Source organism: Ahaetulla prasina, chromosome 2 (genome assembly GCF_028640845.1).
Source record: "Ahaetulla prasina isolate Xishuangbanna chromosome 2, ASM2864084v1, whole genome shotgun sequence".
NCBI classification, from domain to species: Eukaryota; Metazoa; Chordata; class Lepidosauria; order Squamata; family Colubridae; genus Ahaetulla; species Ahaetulla prasina.
In genome coordinates, this window is record NC_080540.1 from 146,898,842 (window position 1) to 146,921,357 (window position 22,516).

A 22,516-nucleotide genomic window follows, 5' to 3' on the forward strand; every position below is an offset into this window, starting at 1 on the left:
GGCTTGGAATGGTTGTCAGAACAGCCATGTTAGCTGCACAAGAGTAAAACTTTGGGCAGACACTGGAAAGCATCTCACAGCTTCAGCCCCTGGTTGATGGGTACAAATGGTCAGTGCCTGTGACAAGCTCTTCTCCTAGGACTGATGACTTTTCATTGGAAAGTATAGGTGAAGGCTTGATGGGCCTAGGACTCCTTGCAAGTTTGTATATGGGAAATCTGGAGCCACAGCTGGGCAATCTATCTTAGCCTTCACCAGGGTTGGGTTCTACTTACCTTTACTATCGGTTCGCAAGGGGAGTGGGGATGCGCAGATCATCCATTATGATGTCCAGGCAGGTGGGTGGAGCCTCCCGCCACTTTTATTACCGGTTCGCAAGAACCGGACAGAACCGGGAGCAACCCACCACTGGCCTTCACCTTCCATGTATGTGAAACTACAGCTTCCAGAATTCTTGATCCACATAGCCAAGAAGAATATGACAATCTTAACACCTAAATTGGCCAAATAATGAATCTAATAGCTTCTCACATTGCTGCTAATTGGTGGAATGTATCATCTCTGTACAGGGGGTGGGAAACTATGGGCCCTTTATGACCTGTGGACTTCAAGTGCCAGAATTCCTGAGCCAACCCATGCTGGCTCAGGAATTCTGGGAGTTGAAGTCTATGGGTTGCAAAGTGACTGTAGTTGCTTAGTCCTGATCTAATAGATGACTGGTTGATTTAAATAAATTCAACTCTTTCCTATAGGAGACACAATAGCAGGTCACTTGTCTCTACTGTTGGGTGTCCTCAGTCAGGATAGGGCCCACCCCAAGTACCACACGCTGCAGATTTTGCCCCTTGAATCAGTTCTCCTGTTCAAAACTTAGGATGTATTTGGCCCACACTTCCCAGGGGTCTCAGTTGGTGTGAGAAGGAACAATCTTGTGTTTTATTTCTGTTTTCAAAAATAAGTTTCTAGTCTTCACAGGGCTACCCAAACGCCATTCAGAAATCAGAAAGCTACCTAAAACTAAGCATATTTAGGAACACATTTTGCTGGTGAGCTCTGACAAATAAATCCTCTCTTGGAGCAGGACAGAGAAGTCTTAAAAGATGGACAAAATTCACTCAGCCCAACCCACCTCACAGGATTGTTATGGCGGGGAAAGTAGAGGAGGAAGGTGTGTTGGATATATGTTCCCCACCTTGAGTTAATTGTAAAAAATAAGAAAGGCAGGATATAAATATAAAGAAATAAAAAACGGAGGGAAAGTTGCCAGGGTAACCATGTTCCTGTCTTGTTTTTTCCCCCAGACGGGCAGGCCTGAAATAAATGACCTCCTGAGAGCCTTTTCTCCTCCCATAGAAAGAAGGGACTCCCCACTTCTCTCCAAGGAGGGGGCAACCGACACAATGTGGGGGGGCTCTGCTTCCTTCCCACAGTCCTGGCCTCTGCTTCTTTCCCTGTCTAGCCAGGGTGGGTAGGAAAGAGGCAGGCCTTTTCGGAGCTGCAGGCCGCCCCGGGGTCCTGACCCAGAGCTCCCTCCAATTAAAAGGCTGCCATGGCTACACAATGAGGAGCCTTTATGCCCTTGCATGGAAAAGGCGTAGGGCTGCCTTTCATTTTGCTGCTGCTGCGGCAGCCCATTAGGGGCTTTTCCATAATGCTGGCTTGTCAGAGCAGCCAGAAGCCTGGAACAAAAGAGCTACAGAGACAGAAAGCCCCATGTCCCCAGATTAAAAAAAGGGGGAGGAAAGGGGAGGGAGGGGAGAGAAATCCATGTTCTCAGCAGGGAAGACAGCTCCCTCCCGACTGGAAAAGCTGCCAGGGTGGCAGCGTGATAGAAATAGCCAGAGACAGCACAAACAGCAATACTTTGGGGGTCTTTGCTGCCATCACGGCCCAAGCAAGCTGAATTCGCTTTGTGAACTGGGCTGAATTCACCCTGGTGAGAAGGGTCAGCTTGCCTTACCAAGGGATGCTCAAGGCTGTAAAAAGACGGACTTTTAAGAGGACGGCAGGTGGATGCGCCCAGGGAGAGTGTAGTAAACCTGAGCCCTTCCGCACAGGCCCTCTTGGGCTTTCTTCCCCAAATTGGAGGAGGGGGGGAAAAAGATATGCAAATCTATGCAAGCTTTCTCTGTAATTAAGAAGAAGAAAGGGTATGCAAAATATATGCAAATTGGGAATAAATGTGGCAAAGCTTTTCACAGTTCGGAATTGGTATGAATGTGGGGCTTGAGGGCCCACCATTCTTTCAAGGGCAGAGAGGGGCAGGTTAATAAAACCCATCCTTTACATTTGCAAAGGTTTTAGAAGTCTGAGTCATACCTTCAAAAATGACACCAGCCCACCTGCTAAATGTCTCCTACATTCTAGGTGGGCCAGGGCAATTTTTAGATAAAACTCACCAGTTCTCTAGTCCTCATACAGTGCAATCTTTGCACATTCCTGCGCGGAGCTGGTATTTGCCACGTGAAACTAAGGACTGCACCAGCCACATTCCTACACGCCCAGCAACACATATCCACAAAGCCTGCCTCTGGCTACAGTGCCGCCACCACCGTTTCCATTTTGGGCTTGCTGTCCCAACATTTTATCTCCTCCTTTTGGGGAAAAGCTGTGCCTCGGTCTCCAGACTCTTTTCAGTCCCTCACCCTCTTACTGAGACCGAAAAAAGACTGCAGACTGAGGTGGTCAAGCTTGACTAAGCCAAGTTTAAAAACTTCAACAAAAAGGGATAAAGCATTTGGACAAGGAGGAGGAAAAAGAAGAGAGGCTGAATTCATGAAAATTAGCACAAAAGGGTGTGTTTTTTTTCCAATGCTTACAGCAAAGAACTTCCCAGCAAAAGATTCTGTTCTTTCACAAAGATTTTCACAATCAGGGACAGTATTTAGAGAAAGTGCAACCAATGTCTGTGCCCATTTCAAAATGTATTTAATTATCCTATAGAAACTTTCTACTTCTGTTGATCTGGATATTTAAAACCAGCCCTGCATTTGTTTAAGATGCATTGTCTCACAAGATGAGCTTGAATGTATCCAACAGCAGATCTCATTGAGCTGGGCTTTGAAATTTTACTTTCTGTGCTACAGAATATAGACTAACAAGAGTTGGGAGGGCCCTTGGAGGTCTTCTAGTCCAATCCCCTGCTCAGGCAGGAAACCTATGCCATTTCTGTATCATTCATTCTTCTGTTCTTCCCACCAATTTCACAGGGGATGCCTGAAATGCCCAAGATTCTTCTGTTAAAGATAGCTGCCATGATCAATGCCAAAACAATATGGGTGCTCCGATTGGCTAGTTGAGGAATTCTGGGAGTTGAAGTCCACAAGTCTTAAAGATGCCATGTTTGGAGACCCCTGGCATAGAACTTTGCATTCCTGGATATTCCAAAAAGTTTGATAGCTCTATGCATAGTTTTTTGCAGAGAGCAATGGTGGTAGATGTTTACCATGGTAACGTATGTCCCTTTACAGTGAGAACTCTTTCTCACATCTTCTATATGTACTTCAGTTTATAAAAGCACCTCTCTGTTAATATGCATTCATTATGTTTTATCAACAGGAATAAAATGCAAAATAGAGAAAACAGAAAAACATACGTCCAACAGCAACAACAAAAAATTGTGTACAAAAAAGAAACATCAAATAAATCTAACGTTGAATATACAAAAAAAATCTATCCTAGCTGGATCCTGGAAAGAATTTTTTTTCAAAAAAATCCTGATTAAGTCTCTTCCCTTTACATAACAAGTCTACAAATAATTATAAGCTTTCTCATCCTTATTTAACAAGAAAAATAAATTATATAAACATATTTCAGGTGAGATATCTATCTAATACAATTCGACCCGATATCTAATTATAATATATATAAAAAATGAAAAAAGAACAGTCAACAAGCTAACCCTCTGGATGCCTTTCAAGCTCTACACTGCAAAGCCTGAAACAAAATTAAACCTGACCTGCATATTTCCAATCTAAAAAGCAACCACCTTCCTTAATGCAGCCCACTACAATCTGTGATTATTTCCTCTTCCCTCCTCTTCTTTTTTCTTCCTAAGTTAACTTACACCCATTAAATTGCAAGCCTGTGAGCAGGAACTGTCTGTGTTTAACCTTTGCACAGCACTCAGTAAATTTCAGGTGTTTATTGAGAAATAATGATGGCGGTTGTTTGTCTTGCATGCAATATGATTGTTATTTCTGCAGGCTGAGTTCAAAGTCTGCCTGCAAGGCCAAGCCCAGGAAGCTGTTGACTTTTTCTGTCGGTCCTGACTAACTTCTCATCTCCAAAGCTTCGGCTCCATTTTCTATCACTCACTGGCTGCCAATGACCTCAGACCTGGCGCTCAGCCATGGCCAACTACTACCAAACGGGGCCAATCCCAGCCCTGCTTTTTCCTCCTGATGCCAAATGGGACCAGGGCCATCGGACAGCCACCACCATCCTTGTCTGTGTGAATCACACGCTTTGATTCTGAACGGTATTTATGGGAAGGAAGACCCAAGAGTTGGTTTAAAGCAGCAGGCATTTTCTGCCATTTCTTCCATGCAGTCAGCAAAGGTTCTGAGAGTCACTGGTTTTCCCACAACCACCTTCTCAGTCCAGCCGGGATTTTCAGTGCCAAAATCCTGGTGCATTTAGTTTAGGTTTGGCTTTTGGGTGACTTTACTGCAGCTTTAAGGGGACACAGTGGCTCAGGGGCTAGGACGTTGAGCTTGTCGATCGAAAGGTCGACAGCTCAGCAGTTTGAATCCCTCGTGCTGCTGTGTAACGGGATGAGCTCCCGTTACTTGTCCCAGCTTCTGCCAACCTAGCAGTTTCGAAAGCACCTAAAAATGCAAGTAGAAAAAATAGGGACCACCTTTGTTGGGAAGGTAACAGCGTTCCGTGTGCCTTTGGCATTGAATCATGCCGGCCACATGACCACGGAGACGTCTTCGGACAGCGCTGGCTCTTCGGCTTTGAAACGGAGATGAGCACCGCCCCCTAGAGTCGGCAGCGACTAGCACGTATGTGCGAGGGGAACCTTTACCTTTACCTTACTGCAGCTTTCCCCAGTTGGGCAACCTCCAGGGGTGTGGAAACCAATTCCTCTAATTCTCATCCACGGTAACAACAGATGAGGAGGCAGATAGATAAGAGGAGAAGTTTCTTTGGTCAACCGGGGTAAAAAACAGCCCCATCGTTAGCTGACTTCTGCCTTGATTCATCTCTTTGAGGTTAATGTACAGGCAGTCCTTTACTTACGACCACAATTGAGCCCAAATTTTCTGTTGTTAAGCAAGACAGTTGTTCAGTGAGTTTTGCCCCATTTAATGACCTTTCTTACCATCGTTGTTAAGTGAATCATGACAGTTGTTACTAACAGGGTTGTTAAGTGAATCTGCATTCCCCATTGACTTTGCTTGTCACAAGGTCGCAAAAGATGATCACACGACTCCGGGAGGTTGCAACCGTCACAAATAAGAGTCCGTTGCCAAGCAGCTGAATTTTAATCATGTGACTTTGGGGCTGCTGCAACGGCCGTAAGTGTGAAAAACGGTCATAAGTCACAGTTTTCAGTGCCATTGTAATTTTGAACGATCACCAAATGAACTGTTGTCAGTCAAGGACCAACTATCCCCTAGAACAGGGTCTCCAACCTTGGCAACTTTAAGACCTGTAGACTTCAACTCCCAGCGTTCTCTGGGAGACCCCTGCCCTGGAATATCTCCAGAGACCACCTTTATGAAACAAGGATGATCGGCAAAGTCATGTGGTCCATTGCTGGAGCCTCAATTGCCAAGAACTTTTGCAAAAGAATTTGCTTTTTGTCTAAGCTGCCTTTTAGTGGAAATGAAAGCAGCAGAAACCTGATTAGCAGTCATTCTATTTTCCCCACATTATCAGAGCCCACTGTGATCAGAACATGTCAACAGTTTCCTATAAGGCAGGTAGAAAAACCAAAGGCTGAGTAAATATCCAGCCATTCTTCTCCGCTCCCCCACCCAATATCTTGCTTTCTCTCAAAATATATATATTTTGCAGCCTGAAAAATAAGAGCTCAGAGGCAACAAACAGCTACTGGTTCCAGACCATCCCGTTTGGCAAGACTCCTACAACTTTTGAACTCGTGCAGATGTGATGATTGTAAAGAAATAGTTTGTCCCTCCAGCTCACAAGTACTTGAGAAACAGAGTTTGCCTTTGACCCGCTTTCCTTTGATGGTACCCTCTAGATCTGTTGATGACACGTATGTCTCAACATCTCCAGAGAGCATCAAGCAGGCAGCTGTCTTTTAAAGCACTGTCAATGACATGGTGGAAATGCAATTGTTAGCTTGTTGGGAACAAAGAGAGAGAGCTTGGAAGGGACTGTCTATGTACGTACTTTTCTTCATTGTATCATGCCTTGTTTTCTTTAGAAGCCTTGCCACTGTGCTTTTGATGGCAGACTCTTGAAAGAAAAAAAAACTATTTCCGTATCCTTGTATACTGGTGTGGTGGAGAATTAAAGCACCCATGGTTTTTTTTTCCTTTTAATACTCCCTAAACCTGCTCCAAATTGGGCTGATGGAATTTAGGGCACTTATTGGCCTCTTGAATTCACACAGCCCCACCAAAAAGGGGGCTGAAATTTTAACCCTGCCCTTTCCAGTGACACCATGGTGACTCAGAAGTCAACAAATTAACATGCAGACCAGAAAGTTTTCCCTCAAGTCCAAGAAAGGAGTGACAGTCATTTGCTAGTTGACTCAAGGAGTTCCTTCCTGTACAATTAAATGTGACCGTCAATTAAATGTGAAGCAGCAGAAGATTCTCCCTCTAATCTCCACCCAGAGTCTTTTTATACAACTACCCACCAGCTACAACATGGTTGGATCCAAACAACTTGCTGAAGCCGTAGACAAAGCAAGACCCTTCCAATCCATGGGTCTCCCCTCAAAATGCTTTCCAGGAGAGTACTGGAAACTTATTTGCCTGCTGTGAGGAATGCAACCTCCTCCACCTCAGCTAAGAGACCCAATGAAGCACCATGTTTTGTCCTCCAGCAAATGGAAACATCTTGGAGGTTTCTGTCCAGTATCTATTGCTGATATGGAGGCAGTTCACTAAGTCTACCCTTAAGACTTCAAAAAGAAAAGGGGGAAAAAAACTGCCCATAGCCCAGTTATAATACCACCTTCACTCCAGCCTGGAGAAGGTAAGAAGTTCTAGGCAGGTCAAACAAGTGTTTTAGAATAGAATAGAATAGAATAGAATAGAATTTTTTATTGGCCAAGTGTGATTGGACACACAAGGAATTTGTCTTGGTGCATACCCTCTCAGTGTACATAAAAGAAAAGAAAAAGAAAAAGAAAGAAAAAACCTTCATCAAAGGTACAACATTTACAACACAAATCAACAAAGACTGAATTTATCCATGTTTTTTTGAGCAAAATGATCTGTGATGGACTCAGCAGTTGCCAAATTGACAGGGAAAGATTCAAATTCCCTTTCATCATGACACCAGGTCTATGCGGGAAACCTTGGTCCATCTGCATTCCCTTGAAGTCTCAGGTCCGTTGTACAAAAAGGAGAGTTAGTCATCAGAGCTATCTAGAAACATCAATGTTAGAAGCATAAAATGCTGAGGGTCTATTGGTGTCGGGCACCCTGAATTTTCACATTATGGCAAAGAGAATAACAGAAAACGAAGGGAATACCCCCCCTAAGGCAAAGAGAATACAGCAGAATAGCAATTCTTGTAGGGAGAACTTTTCCTGCCATATCTAAGCTGCAAAGGGCAATCCTGGGTCAGGAGGGAGTTGCAAGAATGTCCAAGAAGGCAAACTCTGGAACGTATTTTTACAAGGGCCAAGGTCAATGTTGAAAGGCCTAAAATTAGCACAGGCAGCTGCCCTGGAGGGCACAGGTGGTTGTTCCCCCACCACTTCCTCCTTTCTCATCTCCACCCGAAAGAAAGGCAAGCATTCAGATCCTCCTGGTTTACCCCAGATCCTGATTAATTTTAGCACAACAAAACAGAGAGAAGGAGCAGAAGACGTGTCTGTTTCAGAAAGAGGTTTTGTTTCATGACGCTCAGAATTTACTCCCATGGAAATGGGCAAGCGCGGCTTTCCTCTCTTTTGATCTAACATACCTTTCTTTATGGAAGGAAACTCAAATCGTTGAAAGAGAGCAAGGAATCAAAATACTTATAAGAGCCTTCTTCAGCTTGTTGGAGGGTTCTGGGAAGCGGGCTGAGAACAAGGCTGACGGTGACCGGGTTCACGTACAACGATAAGCTTTAATGTGGCTTGTTTGATTTGGCTTAGATGTAGAGGGAAGCCAGCCAATTGTGACATTTAAGGAGTCACGATTAAACAAAATATGGGTCATTTTTGGTGCGTGCATTAAATAATACAGCAATGAGTAAATAGGGTTATCACATCTGGGCACCAGAAATTAGGGTGGCTAGTCAATTGGTAGCCAAGAGATACAGAAAAAACAGACTGCCTGCTACCATCTAGTGGCTGCCTGGATTTTTGCTGCCCAGATCTGGTCGATGTAATATAGAGCAGGGGTCTCCAACCTTGGCAACTTTGAGCCTGGCGGACTTCAACGCCCAGAATTCCCCAGCCAGCAAAGCTGGCTGAGGAATTCTGGGAGTTGAAGTCCACCAGGCTCTAAGTTGCCAAGGTTGGAAACCCCTGATATAGAATCCTTCCATGGTGAGCTTCCACAAAGTTTCTCCCTGCTCAAACTCTTACCATGTCTCAGAGCTGTTCAGCGCTTGTAGAGCTTTGAGAGCTCCCTCTTTTTCTCTCCAACTACTTTGCTTCCTGTCTCAGGACCTCCACTGCTTGTGTATATATATAAAAAAGCCCCAGCTAGAAATAGAGGACCCATCACAGGTGTTTTCCTCCAGAGCTGACCCCCCCACCTCCAATATCTTCCCTCTTGTCTTGCTGCCAGTTTGGGTTGCTTCATGGCCAGCAGTCCTTGTTATTGCTGGGAGCTGTTTACTCAGCCAGCACTACCTATTATGAAAGGTCCCTTCACGAGCGATATAGATGGGAGGGATCATCCTTCCCAGCCTGGCTATGTATCTCTCTGACAGCCTAAAGCCCTGTGCAGAGGGAAGGACTGGGGCACGGTCCCTTAGCCTGGCCTGCCATTGTACCAGGCAGAATGGTCTGAGGGCGCCTCCGCTGAACATTTGGAGGGGTGACGGAGAAAGCAAGCCAGGCAATCAGTACCACAACTCAGTCTCCTAGACCAGGGGTCTCCTTCCTTGGCAACTTTAAGACTTGTGGACTTAAACTCCCAGAATGAAGTCCACAAGTCTTAAAGGTGCCAAGGTTGGAGACCCCTGTCCTAGACTATCTGAAGTAAAGCCTTCCCCCGATCCACTAAATACTCTTCCCATCCACACTACCCCTGACAGGTGTGACACATCTGGAAAAGCAGTAGATAGAGGATGACCAACTATTACTTGTTGGTCTTAGGTAGAGGCAAGACAGGAGCAGTAGTGGGATTCAGCCAGTTCGCACCACTTCGGGAGAACCGGTTGTTAACTTTCTGAGCAGTTTGGTAAACTGGTTGTTGGAAGAAATCATTAGGGCGGAGAACCGGTTGTTAAATTACTTGAATCCCACCACTGGACAGGAGCTATAGGAAATAGGACATTCTGTATTGGGCATGGGGATCATTCTCAGGCTGGGGAATGAGATGTTCTCTTTTAGGACAGGTCTTTGCTGCAATTGGTGCCTTCTCTAGTTCTTATTAAAATAAGGACTCTCCTGTTTAAGGGGCACCTAATTGCCGTTACTTCCCTTTTCAAAGTAGCTGGGCTCTGAAATGTGGCAAACTAGAGGGAGATGGAAAGGATTTGAGAGCCTCAAAAAAAGGAGTTTAGAAGTTCATGGAGGCAAGATTCCGTTCCAACCAGTTGCATTTCTGCTTTAGTCTCTGGCAGAGCGGGGCCGGTTGCCCACTTCTAAAAATTACTAGAATTAAAACTCACAATTATCAAGGAGGAAGAACCTGCCAGAGCACTTTGAATGGTTTATCGGTCTTATTTTGCAACTGGCAGTTTGAAATATTTACAAGTATTTACAACTAACTGTGTCACCAAGTCACCCTTTCTGTGTATGTCCCTCTTTTCTTCAAGGTGACAGGTAAGATCATTTTACCCTTACAGAAACTCTGAAAAACTGGTTGGTGCTCAGAGATGGCTGCTGGCCAGGGGTGAAATCTACTTACCTTCCTTACCAGTTCAGAAGTTAAGACCAGGAAGTAACGACACCTGGGTGGGCAGGCAGAGCCTCGTACTGCCATCGCTACCGGTTCTCCAAACCACCGGCCACAATCGCTACCGGATCACCCGATCCGGTCCAAACCGGGAGCATTTCACTCCTGATGCTGGCCCTGAGCACCCTTGAGAACACTGCAATTTTTGAGGTCTAGAAATTAGAAAATTGACACTCAAGACAGGAGTCTGGCTGCCAGAGTCCTGTTCTAACATTTAAACTGCAACCCCCACTACACACAATTTCCATGCTCTCCCCTCACTGCCGCCACTTGCCCTGGATTCCCTAGTGAAGAGGAAAAGCTTTTCTTTGGGGGAAAAGAGCATGCAATTGAACAACCTCTGCCTTATGCTCCCTTCAGTTATGAATATTCTCCTCTTAATAGAATAGAATAGAATTTTTATTGGCCAAGTGTGATTGGACACACAAGGAATTTGTCTTGGTGCATATGCTCTCAGTGTACATAAAAGAAAAGATACGTTCATCAAGGTACAACATTTACAACAAATCGTCACTCTTGTAGGTAAGACACAAGAACCTCAAGGCAAGTGGAACAGTTCCAGGCATCTCAAGGACCAAAACATGCCTAGTCCTCCTAACGAAAGTCTCTGAGCTGCTTCACTTGCAGAAATGTCCATGGGATGAGTGCATTCTAGGCTGTTTCTCCAGCAAGATGGCTAGATAGCATATCCAAAGCCTTTAGACCTGTACCAAAAGCCGTTTCTCTCTAGGCCCATGATGGCGAACCTACGATCAGCTGTCCTACATGCGCATAGTAGTGCTGAAAACTGGTCAGGCACGCATGAGTGCTAGAACCCGGAAGTTCGGTTTTTCCGGAGTGCGGTCCCGACAAGCATACCTGGGCGCAATGTTTCCGCGTGACCTTTTCGGCACTCGGTGCCAAAAAGGTTCACCGTCACTACTCTAGGGAATCATCTCAGCCAGCGAAAACCATTTTGCTGGCATAAGATCTGCTAATTATTTCTTTAAATTTTATGAGTTATAGCTTCCTGGCATCCACAATCAAGTTCCAGTGAAGGTAAGCACTACCGTTGTAAATTCACTGAACTCTTCCCATTTTTCATATGAAACACCAAGCGTGAGAGCTAAGATCTTTTAGTCCTCTTTAACTTAGCAAACAAGGAAAGGCACTCTCTGCCAACAAAGAGGTCTTTAATCTTGGAGAGAGAAACTCGGTCTGAGCTAGAAACTGGAGACATTCCAATGAGAAACAAATGTATCTGAGAAATAATTGCCTCTGTGGGCCACTATCTCTTGAACATCTTCATCTCAGCCCACAGATCTCCTCCTCCAGACAAATATATATGTACAACACAAACACACAAAGAGACAAACATACATACCCAAACTTAGACATGCCTTATCAAGAACTTCAAGTCAGAATGTGGTTTGATTGTCTTTGATTTATTATGGTATCAAATTCCACCCGTTGTGTTTAACACTGGGCCAAACAGTTTGTCTTTAACAACATACCTTTGTATTTCTGCCTGAGAAATCCAGTTTCTAGAGCCAGCTTGGTATAGCAGTTAAGGCCATGAGCTCTGGATTTACTTTGGACCAAAGACGGTTGGGTAACCTTGGACCAGTCTCTCTCTGTCAGCCCTAGGAAGCAGGCAAGGGCAACTGAAAAATGGTGCCAATAAAACTGTAGGGACTAGTCCTGGTAGTTGCGAGGAGTCCAAAACTAACTTAAAAGAACACACACACACACACACACAGAGAGAGAGAGAGAGAGAGAGAGAGAGAGAGAGAGAGAGAGAGCTGAATCTGCAGTAAATGAAAGCAGATGCGTTATTAGATTTCACTATTGTTTATCTTGCACTCCAGTATCTCCTAAATCATTTTGCCAGATCGATGAAAATCTAAAAAGAAGCAGCATCCTTTGAAGCCACCCTGCAGTCTCGGACGGGGTGTCAAACTCGATAGCGTTGCTGGCCGGATCGTGCTGTTTTTTGCCTTTGCTGAGCCGGGGTGGGCGTGGCCTGTGTGAGCCATATCCTGCCCATGGGTTGCCAGTTTGACTAGGCCTGGTCTACGGGAAAGGGTAACATAAATCAGTGACACCATAGACTGTAGGAGGTTTTTTAGTGTTTGCTTTCCCTTTCCTGGTGACATGAGGGTTGACTCACTTGCTAATGATGGGGATTGGAGTTGAGGGTTTGCTTGGTCCAGTGCATTTTGTTTGCTCTTGCTGGGGGTTTGATTGCAGGCTGACCTGCTGAGAAGTAATTTGGAGCAAACATAGTAGGGAGGAACCAGGTACAGTTGTGTCCCTAACTAAGATACAATCATTGGGCAAGAACTTGAAAAAGAGGACCTTTGCAGAGGTGCTTAGGTCTATTAACAGAGCAGGGAATGGCTAGAAAAGCCAAAACATCTTAAGAGTTGTACTCCCTAAACAATGTTCTTTCTGGAATGGAAAAAATACAACACACATTGGAAGTGTGAACACAGAGAGGCTGATAACTGGAAAGAGCAATGCTGAGTGGAAGAGAGTGCTTAGGAGATATTGGGACAGGACTCCAGGGGAGCTGAGATGGATTTCATAACCTTCAGATCAAGATAGGATGTCCTTGGAGAAGCTACATTTTAACCTAGGTCCTAGGACAAGGGTTCTCCAAACCTGGCTACTTTGAGACTTGTGAACTTCAACTTCCAGAATTCCCTAGCATACATGGAGTTGAAGTTCACAAGACTAAAGTTGCCAAGTTTGAAGGCCCCTGACCTGGAAGAATTAGAATGAGTCCAAATAACAGCCGAAGGTCAGGCTTTATAATTTAATGAGTATCTTGATTTGCATCTTAAGCAATGCATTCAAGGTATAACCAAACCACTTATTTGCAACTGGGTGGGACATTTAAAAATGAAAAGTGCGGGCACTTAATGCAACTCAAAAGTGTTCCACTTTTATCTTAGGCCCAGGTGGATATGTTCAGTGTATCGTTTTTGGATATCATCTTCCCAAAGTAAATGTGGGTAAGAAATCACATTCTGTGTTAAGCCTAAGAAAACATCAAGGCATTAGAATGATCGTGTTTCTACCAAAGAGTTTATAAATCCGACTCTGTAAAAAGTTGTTTTCTGTCCATTTAAATGTATGAAAGATACCAGGAAACTCATCCACGTGTATTTATCAAAATATTGTTTCAGGTTAAACTTCTTGTTATTATTAAAGGAAAGTTTTTAGGCTATTGTGTGAGAGCAGAATTGTGATTCAAGGATTCTAAAAGCAGTTTTGGTTTCTCCCTAGTCCCAGTTTGTCTTAGGCAGGTGTGTGTATGCTTTGAACTGGGCCTACTGGAGAAGCAGAGGATTCCTCCCTGTTGTTCCGACAGGCACTGTTTGTTTTTCTCTCCATTTGACAATCACTGTGGCATACAAGGGGAAAGCAATTAGCAGAGGTCAAGAATGTTGACACAAAACTGGTTCCAAGCAACCAGGGAAACCTGGCCTCTATTATAAACCAGGGAGAAGCGAGCAAGAGGGCTCATTAGTGTAAACCCTGTTTGCAAAAACATAAACAAAGTTCACTGCACTTGTCCTCCACCTGCCACCAAACCCTGCGAATGAAGGGATCAGCTCATTAACCTAGGGAGAAGGAGAACGAGAATTAGGAGGAGAAAGAGGGAGGGAGGGCGGGAAGGAAGGAAGGAAGGAAGGAAGGAAGGAAGGAAGGAAGGAAGGAAGGAAGGAATTTAGCCAAGGAGGATTGGTGGGATTTTCAACAAATTAGGAAGATTTTAGTACAATACCTACCCTGGCCAGTCTACTTCTAGAATCATTCCCATACAAGCAAGCAGAAGAAATTCGGAAGGGGAGACCTGGACTACCATCTCTAACGCTGGCTGCAGAAACAGGCACAGCCAAATTATAACTCCCTGCAAAAAAGGCGCCTTCCCTTAAATGTGCAGCTGCCTCTCTATCTGATGACTTAATCACTTAGCTCTTTAAGAGGTGAATCGCTGATGCAGACGTGTATCACAGCACAAGGCAAAGATTTAGGTAAAAATGTCACTGAAAATCAAGCTCTGCATCAACAAGAAATACTAAATCAAGGATCAAGCAGTTATAGAGAACGGGAGGGAACACGGCTGGTTTTATTTTTAATGAACACCTGTTTGCAGGGCTTGAACTAAAACACATTTATGCCTTGGTATTAGCCATCTTCTGGATTCTGTGCATTATTCCAGTGAAAAACAAATACCAGAAAGTGTACTCATGGTGTACTCTTATCAAATAACAAGCAAGAATCACATTATGATGAGCAAAATGCTTAGTAAAAAAGATGACTATTAGGGACAACCGCGTTCAAAAGTGCAGACATTAACAGAAACACACAACACATATACAAGTTTTCACGCCCATTTTAAAAGGCCTGTATATTCTTTAGAAAGCTTGAAGGGAAGCACTTGAATTGGAGCAGAGATACTGTTTGATGGGGATAACTGGGCCCCGTTTCTGAAATTCCACTAGTAAGGGATCCAAATACAAAGACACAAAACTAGAGAGATAACAAAAGAATGTTATCCCTGTGGTTTTGTGTCTTTGTATTTTTCAGTTTCCATTCACTAGTTTTATTCTGCCTTGCATCTTATGTTCATGCTGTTTTGTTACTTTGGAATGTGTAGCTTATCTACCCATTGGATATTTTACTAGGGGAAGTTAATCTTTTGTGGGAATACATTTTTTATTTTTATTTTTCTGTTCAATTTCAGAAAAATCATTTTTTTATCATTTCTCTATCATTGTACCCCTCCCTTCTGATTTATACAATGCTTTATCAGAAAAGGTTCTAACAGACAGGTTGTTTCTGGCTATATAGATTCTCAATCATCCAGGTCATGGTTGTCACAAGGTGCTTTTCCAAAATACAACTGGACTTTCTTGGGATTTTTTCCCTAATGTTTCACTTCTCATCCAAGAAGCTCTTTCAGTTCTAAAGAAACGTTAGGAAAAAAACCAAGAAAGACCAACTGCCTTTTGTAAAAGCAAATTTGGGACAAGCTGTGTCTGATATATGGACAAACAGGTAGCAGGACCACTCCAGCAAGCATCTCTTAGAAACAGCCTCAAAGAAGCAAGGAAGTACCATAATAGACAAGCCCATCAGCAGATGCAAATGAGAGTCCAGGAAAACTCAAGTTATTGCTTCTCATCATTTCCCATTACCTGAGGTGTCCACAGGGCACAGCCCAAAAAGTCAAGATGGTTGCCATGACAGGGTAAACAAAGTTTCATAAGCTTCAATGGCAGCAGCCCTTCTAACTCCATCGTGCCCTACAGGTGCTGCTGCCTGTTTGGCAGTTGGCTACTGGCAACCACCAAGTGACAACACCTTGTTTGTCAGTTGTGATTTAATGCAGTGCTTTTCAGCTGAACGTGCACTTGCAGTTTGCTAATCCATTAATCCCTAAATTAAGAAAGCAAAAACATATCGGCGGCATTCCTGGGAGGATAATGTCCCTTTACTCCTCAGCAACAGTCCCCCAAAGGGAATAGGGCCCGTTAGATGGGAATAAATGAGTTTGGAAGGGAGATGGATTCTGGAGAACCAGGCCCAGGACAAAGAAGGAATGCTCAGTGACACACACACACACACAGCCCTCCCCTTCCTTCCTGGGGGCATTTTTTGCAAGTGGAGAAATGTTCCAATCTGTCTGCATTGGAAGTCAGGCTGGGGCTAATCGGATGAGTGCCTCCCAGATTTGCATCCTAATTAAACTTGAATGCTTGCAATTCCATTTCAGCTCACAACCCTCCAAGTTGGGCCAGACCAGCAGCTGGCTTCTCTGGACCCTCCTTTTTTTAAGAATTGTTGTTTTCTTTATTTCAAGCACCAGGAATGTGTCAAAGTAAAATGGACTTTCAAGTTGCCTCATTTAGATAGGAAGAGGAGAAATAAAGAGTCCTTTTGAGAGACTGGTCTTGGTTTGAGAATTAAAGTTTTGCTGTTTGAGGAGGAGTAGCCAAGGATGGCTGCCCCTCTTAAGTACTTTGTCTCCAAGGTCACTCAGGTATTTTGACACTTGAAAGAGAACCCCTCTTCCCTTTTCTAGCAGCAGGTACATACAGGTAGTCTTTGTTTAGGGACCAACTCATTTAGCAACTGTTCATAGTTATGACAGTGATGAAAAAAATAACTTCACAACCAATTCTTGCATCCACGACCTTCACAGATCTGTAAAGCAAAGGAAAGCTGATGTAGGATCATAAGCACAGTTGCAGTTTCATTTAGCAACTGTTTCACTTAACAACTGAGTTGCCATTCCAATTGTGGTCGCTAACTGAGGACCATCTGTACCTAAAAAAAACCTCAAAGTCCTGATGATGTATTCTTGCCCCATATGGAGTTTCTAACCCAAACATGCAAGTTCAGCCTTCTCAGCTATGATCTCATTCTGCCAAAGGAAGAGGTCTCTCTTTAAGAGATGTTGGAATGGTTTTCTATCTGCCATAATTCCTTCATTGTAAGGAAAATTATTTTCTCTTTGGCTTTGGTTTATTTTCTGTACTTTTTTGAAAATAAAAACTGGATTTTTGGTCATCCTAAAGGTATCTACTATTACAAATTTTTGCTCCATTGGAAAATACTTCAGTGATTCAAGCATCATTTATTATGGCTGTGCAATTATTTCATTCAGAGATTTGGATTCAAAGATAATTTAATTAAAAAATGATTTGATTTTTCTCCCCAAACAAAACATATTCCAAACAGTTTGAACCATCAAACTGGATCAGATATCCATTTGGAAAAATTCTGGGCCATTTGAGAAACTGGGATATGTAGAAACATGTTTTTCCAAAGCCCAGGCAGGATCAAACTGATTTTCTAAATCAATTCCAAAATCTAGTAATCCAATGGATCTGACTTTCTTGGTTTAGTTCAGAAATCCTCATCAGCTGGAGACTGACTGGTAAAGCCAGTTTATCAGTTTGAATAAACCATCTACAACTTGGAAATGTAGATTGAGAAAATAAGAATGGCCATGGTGGCTGGGAATTATGGGAATCATGCCTTAGGTGCCCGGAGGGAGCAAGACATTCAAAAGGAGGAGAGTCACTTCTTGTGTCTTTTAAGTCCAGAATCTAAGGAAGAAGAGCACCTATGAAGTTGTACAATGCCTAGAAGGCATGATTAACCTTTTGAACAGTATCTGCTTAAACAATCTTCCCCTCCCCCTTATTACTGACGGTTGGTGTAAAAAGCCATAAAACAAGACCCAGTGGACTTAGTCCTTCGCAAATCAAACCCTTTCCTCTCTTACTGGTATCTGCTTATTCTTATCATCGGCACCTTCCTCCCTAACATACAGACACCTCAGGCTGAGTCAGGGTTTGCAAAATAGGTTTTCCCTCTCCTTTCGCTGGTGCAACTCAGCAGTGGATGATGGGAAGGCTGAAAAGTTTGTAAGAAATCCTCAGACAAGGAGATGCAGCTTAATCAGAAGCCTCTTCTGCATAATTTGTGCACAGGGAGTATCTAGGAGGTTGGTGAAAGCCCTTCGCATCTCTTCCTCCAAGCATTTCTTAAATTTGAATAAATTTTATTGTCATGTGTAAATTTTTGTCTTTATGTTTGTTATGGTGTTTTGATGTTTTTTATTCATGGTCAGATACCTTGACTGTCAAAGTCACAGAAACGCCAGAGTACCAATCCACTACATTTCCTGATTTCTTGAGAGAAAATTTTGCCACTGCTTTTTGATTTTTTAAAAGACTCCTTAAATAGTTTATGAATTACGGGACCTCCTGGAAGTGTCCATCCCATCTCACTACCAATTTCTCGTTGCCTCTCTTAACATCCGCAAAGATGCCTAGCAAAAGCATATTTTTCTTCTTCGGATAGTCTGGACACATAGATCCTATCAAAGCTGCAATTGAAAACACCTTTTATAGTTTGAATATGCTACAAAATAGTATATCATACTGTATATTGTCTATGGATGTGTGTGTACAGATATTTGGTTTCCCCACCCACCCCCACCCCCGAAAAATTAAATGTTTGTGGCTAATCAAAAGGATTCTGGAAAAACAAGCTTCTTAAGGATAACAGTAATTGTCCTGAACACAATTTAATCTATAAAAAGGTTCAAAATCACTTGCAAACCAGGCTTTAATGTCTCTTAGCACCCTTTAGACTTCAAAATCTCAGTTGTACAGTATAAGAGGTTTCGGTTATTTAAGTTACATGTGGGCCGTTAAGAAAGAGTAAACGCTCTCTGTCCATGCTCTGAGACACTACTGAATTTTTAGCTCGTACGCTCAAAGCGAAGGCGCTAGAAACAAGCCGGAGTTCTTCACCGCTTTTGACTAATGCCCTAATAACACTCCCCACCCACCCACCTCCGATAAAGAAAACTCCGCGAAGCCCAGCCCTTCGCCGCCTTTTCAAGCCGAGAACGATTTTAGGCGACGAAGCCGGCGAAACCGCATTTCCCAAATTCCTCTGCCTTTCAGTTTCACCTTTCCCTTCTCGGGACTTGGGGACACCCCACGTTTCCTCCTCAGCCCGCCGCGTCAGCCGGCGACCTCGCTTCCCCAAAGTTACAAAAACGCGCAACTCAACCTAAACTAAACCCAAACCATTCGCCGCTCCCTCAGACGGGAAAAGTGTGTGTGTTGTGGGGGGGGGGGTGTCCGGGGAGGGAGACAGCAAACAGGTTTTGCCTCGCGGCGGCAGCAGCGGCGCGCAGGTTCAAAAGCGTCGGTAAGTGAGACGAAACTCTCGCACGCTTCCCCTTCCCCGGCCGCGGACAAAACACGAGGAAAAACTTCCATTCCCGATTCGGGGGAATCCGATCCCCAAGGAGGGAGCGAGCGAGCGAGCCAGCATCGCGGCCGCGTTCAACACGCCCACAGCTTCAGATCCTGTTTGGGGCTAAACAGATCCTCGATCGTCTCGGTTGTTAAAGGGCCATTCCTCCCGCGCGATCCCGCTCACAACCACCCCGAGGCCGCGGAGCGCAAGGGGCGAGCGTTGAGGGGTGGGGGCGGCTTACCTGCTTGAGAACCTGCCGAGCGGACGCTCCACCAGAGGAGCAGCGTTAGGGCGGGCAGGCAGCTTCGGATCTGGCGCTTCTTCATGGTTCGGGTGTTGTGAAGTCGACGAGAGAGCCCCGTTCCTCGTTTCTCCCGCGGCGGGGATCCCGGGCTACAGCATTCCGCTTTGGAATGGGAAAGCCGGAGGAAAAGGAGAAGAAGCACCTGATCCAGACCCAAGGCGGACGAGGCAGCTTTGACCGGAGTGGGGTGGCGGGGTGGCGATCACTTGTTCCTTTCCTGCTTCATGGGGTCCTTGAAGAATCCGCCGTCGCCTCTCTTTTTTTCCCCCCGTTCCCCTCCCGAAGTGGCCAATTCCCCCTCCCGGAGCCACAAACTCCGGCTCGTAGCGCTTTGATCTGTGGTGTTTTTTGTTTTTTTTTTACTCACGGCACAACTCACAAATTACACACACTTCATTCACGGGAAACTCGGGCGTCATTGGTCAGGGCTGCGCCTCGCTCCGACCAATCAGAGGACACGCGAGAAGAAACTCCGGAACGAGGAATGAAAAGCGGAGATTTGTTTTGAGAAGGAGAAAGCGCGCGCGCGCGTGAGCGAGAGAGGAAAGTCGACGCCGGCTAAGCAGTTTGTGGAGAGCGTCGTCCGACCGTTTTTGTCCCGATAGAAATTAAGGATGCATCGGTACAGCAGTCACGGCTTGGTCCCTTAAGTTGGATAGCCTCGGAGGAGGGCTAAATAAAAGCGATGTTTGTCACACACTGGATGGTTTCTTTCTTTCTTTCTTTTTTTATTTTGTCACAACATTATATACAAGAATTATATATATTATATACAAGATACCTACATATATTGTTGGGACAAAATAAAATAAATAAAAATAAATAAAGCACATACAATGAAAGGAAACAATAGGACAGGAACGGTAGGCACTTTTGTGCACTTATGCACGCCCCTTATAGTCCTCTTAGGAATGGGGTGAGGTCAATGGTTCATTCATTTCCTTCATGGGCCCACCTTCAAAATGAATTCTTCCTCATGGATGACTTAAAAGTGTCTTTCATTATCCCACTTGCATCTTTTTCTATCACCATCCTTGGACTTCACCCAAAATTAATGTTCAACACCTGTCCCCATAGTAAATTCATTTGGCATATTTACTAAAGTTAATCTGATCTGCACTATCCTCAAAGAGTTGGGTCAACAGTATTTCATAGTCTAACATTTGGTATCTTATTTTGAATCCTACCTAATGTAGCCTAATTCAGAAACATGATACTCTGAAAAAGGCCCCAAATGCTAGGAAAGATACAAGGAAAAAAAACAGCTGGATGACCAGCTCTAAGGTGGTTGGACTCAGTTACAATGGCAATGGGTACGTCATTGGAAGACCAAGAAAGACTAGTTTAGGGACTGGTAGTTATGGAGAACATCTGTGATTGTTAGCAATCAATTGATGGCCCATAATCCACATTTGGTGGACTAGCTCATCGTCCAGTGTATCATGAGATCACAATTATACAGTAACCACCATCACTTCCATTTGTTATAGGAGATCCTATATCCTGCTTAGACATACAAAGTTCATCAAAAGATTTTAGGTAGCTAGCTTGGTATCTCAGTTTAACTTGGTCTGCTTTACAAAGTTACTGGAGGAATATGTGAAAAGTAATGTACTTATTGAATGAATCTCCAAAAGGGTTAATAGTTGGAAGCTAGGAAGAGGCAGAAGTTTGAACATATTAGAAGAAACATAGGAAGCTACCTTGCACAAATTAGTAGTCCATCTTAGCTTCATTCTGTTGAACAGTGGTTCTTGGGACTTCATCCCAAGATTTCTAGCACCTGAAGATGGTTAGAGACTGACCCTGGGACCTTCTTCATTTTAAGCATGAGTTTCTCCATTCTCCAACAGTTCCATCCTGTCTAATGCTACCCCCAAGGGAGTAGCATCTGAACTAGTGAAGGGGCTTTAGACCAGCCTTACCTACGTGCAAAATAATCTAGGAATTAGAAATGTTGACTTTTAAGTTGAGTAGATGATTTCATTCCCAATTATGGATTTGATCAAAGGTTCAATAGCCCATTCTCTCCTTTCCGTGACTATGGAGTTGATTGTGTAGGAATCTGAGGAAGTCGGCAACAGAGTTGCTGGGTGTGAAAATACAATATTTCTGTTTTCCTCTACCATTGTGGTGCTCAATCTCAGCTAGTTGACCTTCTATCTATCTGGCAAGTTTGGGGGGCCCTTTTGCTCAGGGTTCCACCCTTTGGGGAAAGTAGCCAATTAAAAGTAGCCAACTTACTCTCTATTTTCTCCTGGGCGCTCACAAACTTTCAGAATTCTGGCATCCTGGCAAGAGGGCTGGAATTGTGCCTCATATTTATGAAATCACAAGATCTTTAGCTAGAGGATACAGCCGGGAGAGTGTCCCCATTGGCAAGGTCACAACACATGATGCAGAGATGATGGCAGAAATTCAGGAGTGGGCGCCCTGAACAATGGCCATACTCAAAGGCGAGTGGGAGGAAATGAGATCAGTGTAGCCAGAGAGGGAAAGCAATGTTCACAGATGCTGGCTGGCTAAGGACTCCACACCACAAAAGAGATTAAGGTTCACCTGTTTGATACACCATTTTGCTGAAAAGACTCTAGACTCGTGATAAAAGTCATACAACACAGGCAGATCATCTAAGGAAGGTGCAGCTTGGCAGGGAATTGTTTTTATGCTTCAAACCACCCAAGTGAGGCGTTTCAAAGTTAAATCCAACTCACTTTACAGCTTGTAAACTCCCTGAATTGTTTCCAAGCATAATCATGAAGCAACTGCCCAGCAATTAAGAATTTATTTATTTATTATTTTCTGCACCCAAAATTGAAACATTGAACACCAGACCCCAGTAGCTACTAGAAGGAGGGACAAAATTTAAAGAACAAATGCAGAAGGACGCTACCTTCTGCATTTGTTAAACGCTACCCCAGTCAGTTGGTAGTTCAGCTTTATTGAGATACTGAAACTTGGCAAAGACAAAATCCTCCACTGCATATAAGAGCTACAACTTGATATGCCAATGCTTCTGCTTAAAAACCCACTTATAATCAACCTCAATTTTAATCACAGTGAAAGCAGAAGCATAAACAATTTTAGGATATGCCACAAATCCAGCGTGCCCCCAGTTAGGCTATTATCAGCCCCCAAGCCCAGAGAGAACACTCAAAAT

General features: G+C 44.0%; 1 protein-coding gene across 2 annotated transcripts in view; it reads right to left on the reverse strand.

Moving 5' to 3' along the window:
- Positions 1–19,727, reverse strand: part of ERBB3 (erb-b2 receptor tyrosine kinase 3) — a 119,412-nt gene extending 99,685 nt beyond the window's left edge. For both annotated transcript variants that reach the window (XR_009153380.1, XM_058168536.1), the window contains exon 1: positions 19,294–19,727. Coding sequence is in view for 1 of the 2 variants with exons in the window: in XM_058168536.1 (XP_058024519.1) it covers positions 19,294–19,378 (85 nt within the window). In the remaining variant the exon portion in view is untranslated. The remainder of the gene's footprint in view (positions 1–19,293) is intronic.
- Between the last annotated feature and the right edge of the window lie 2,789 nt (positions 19,728–22,516).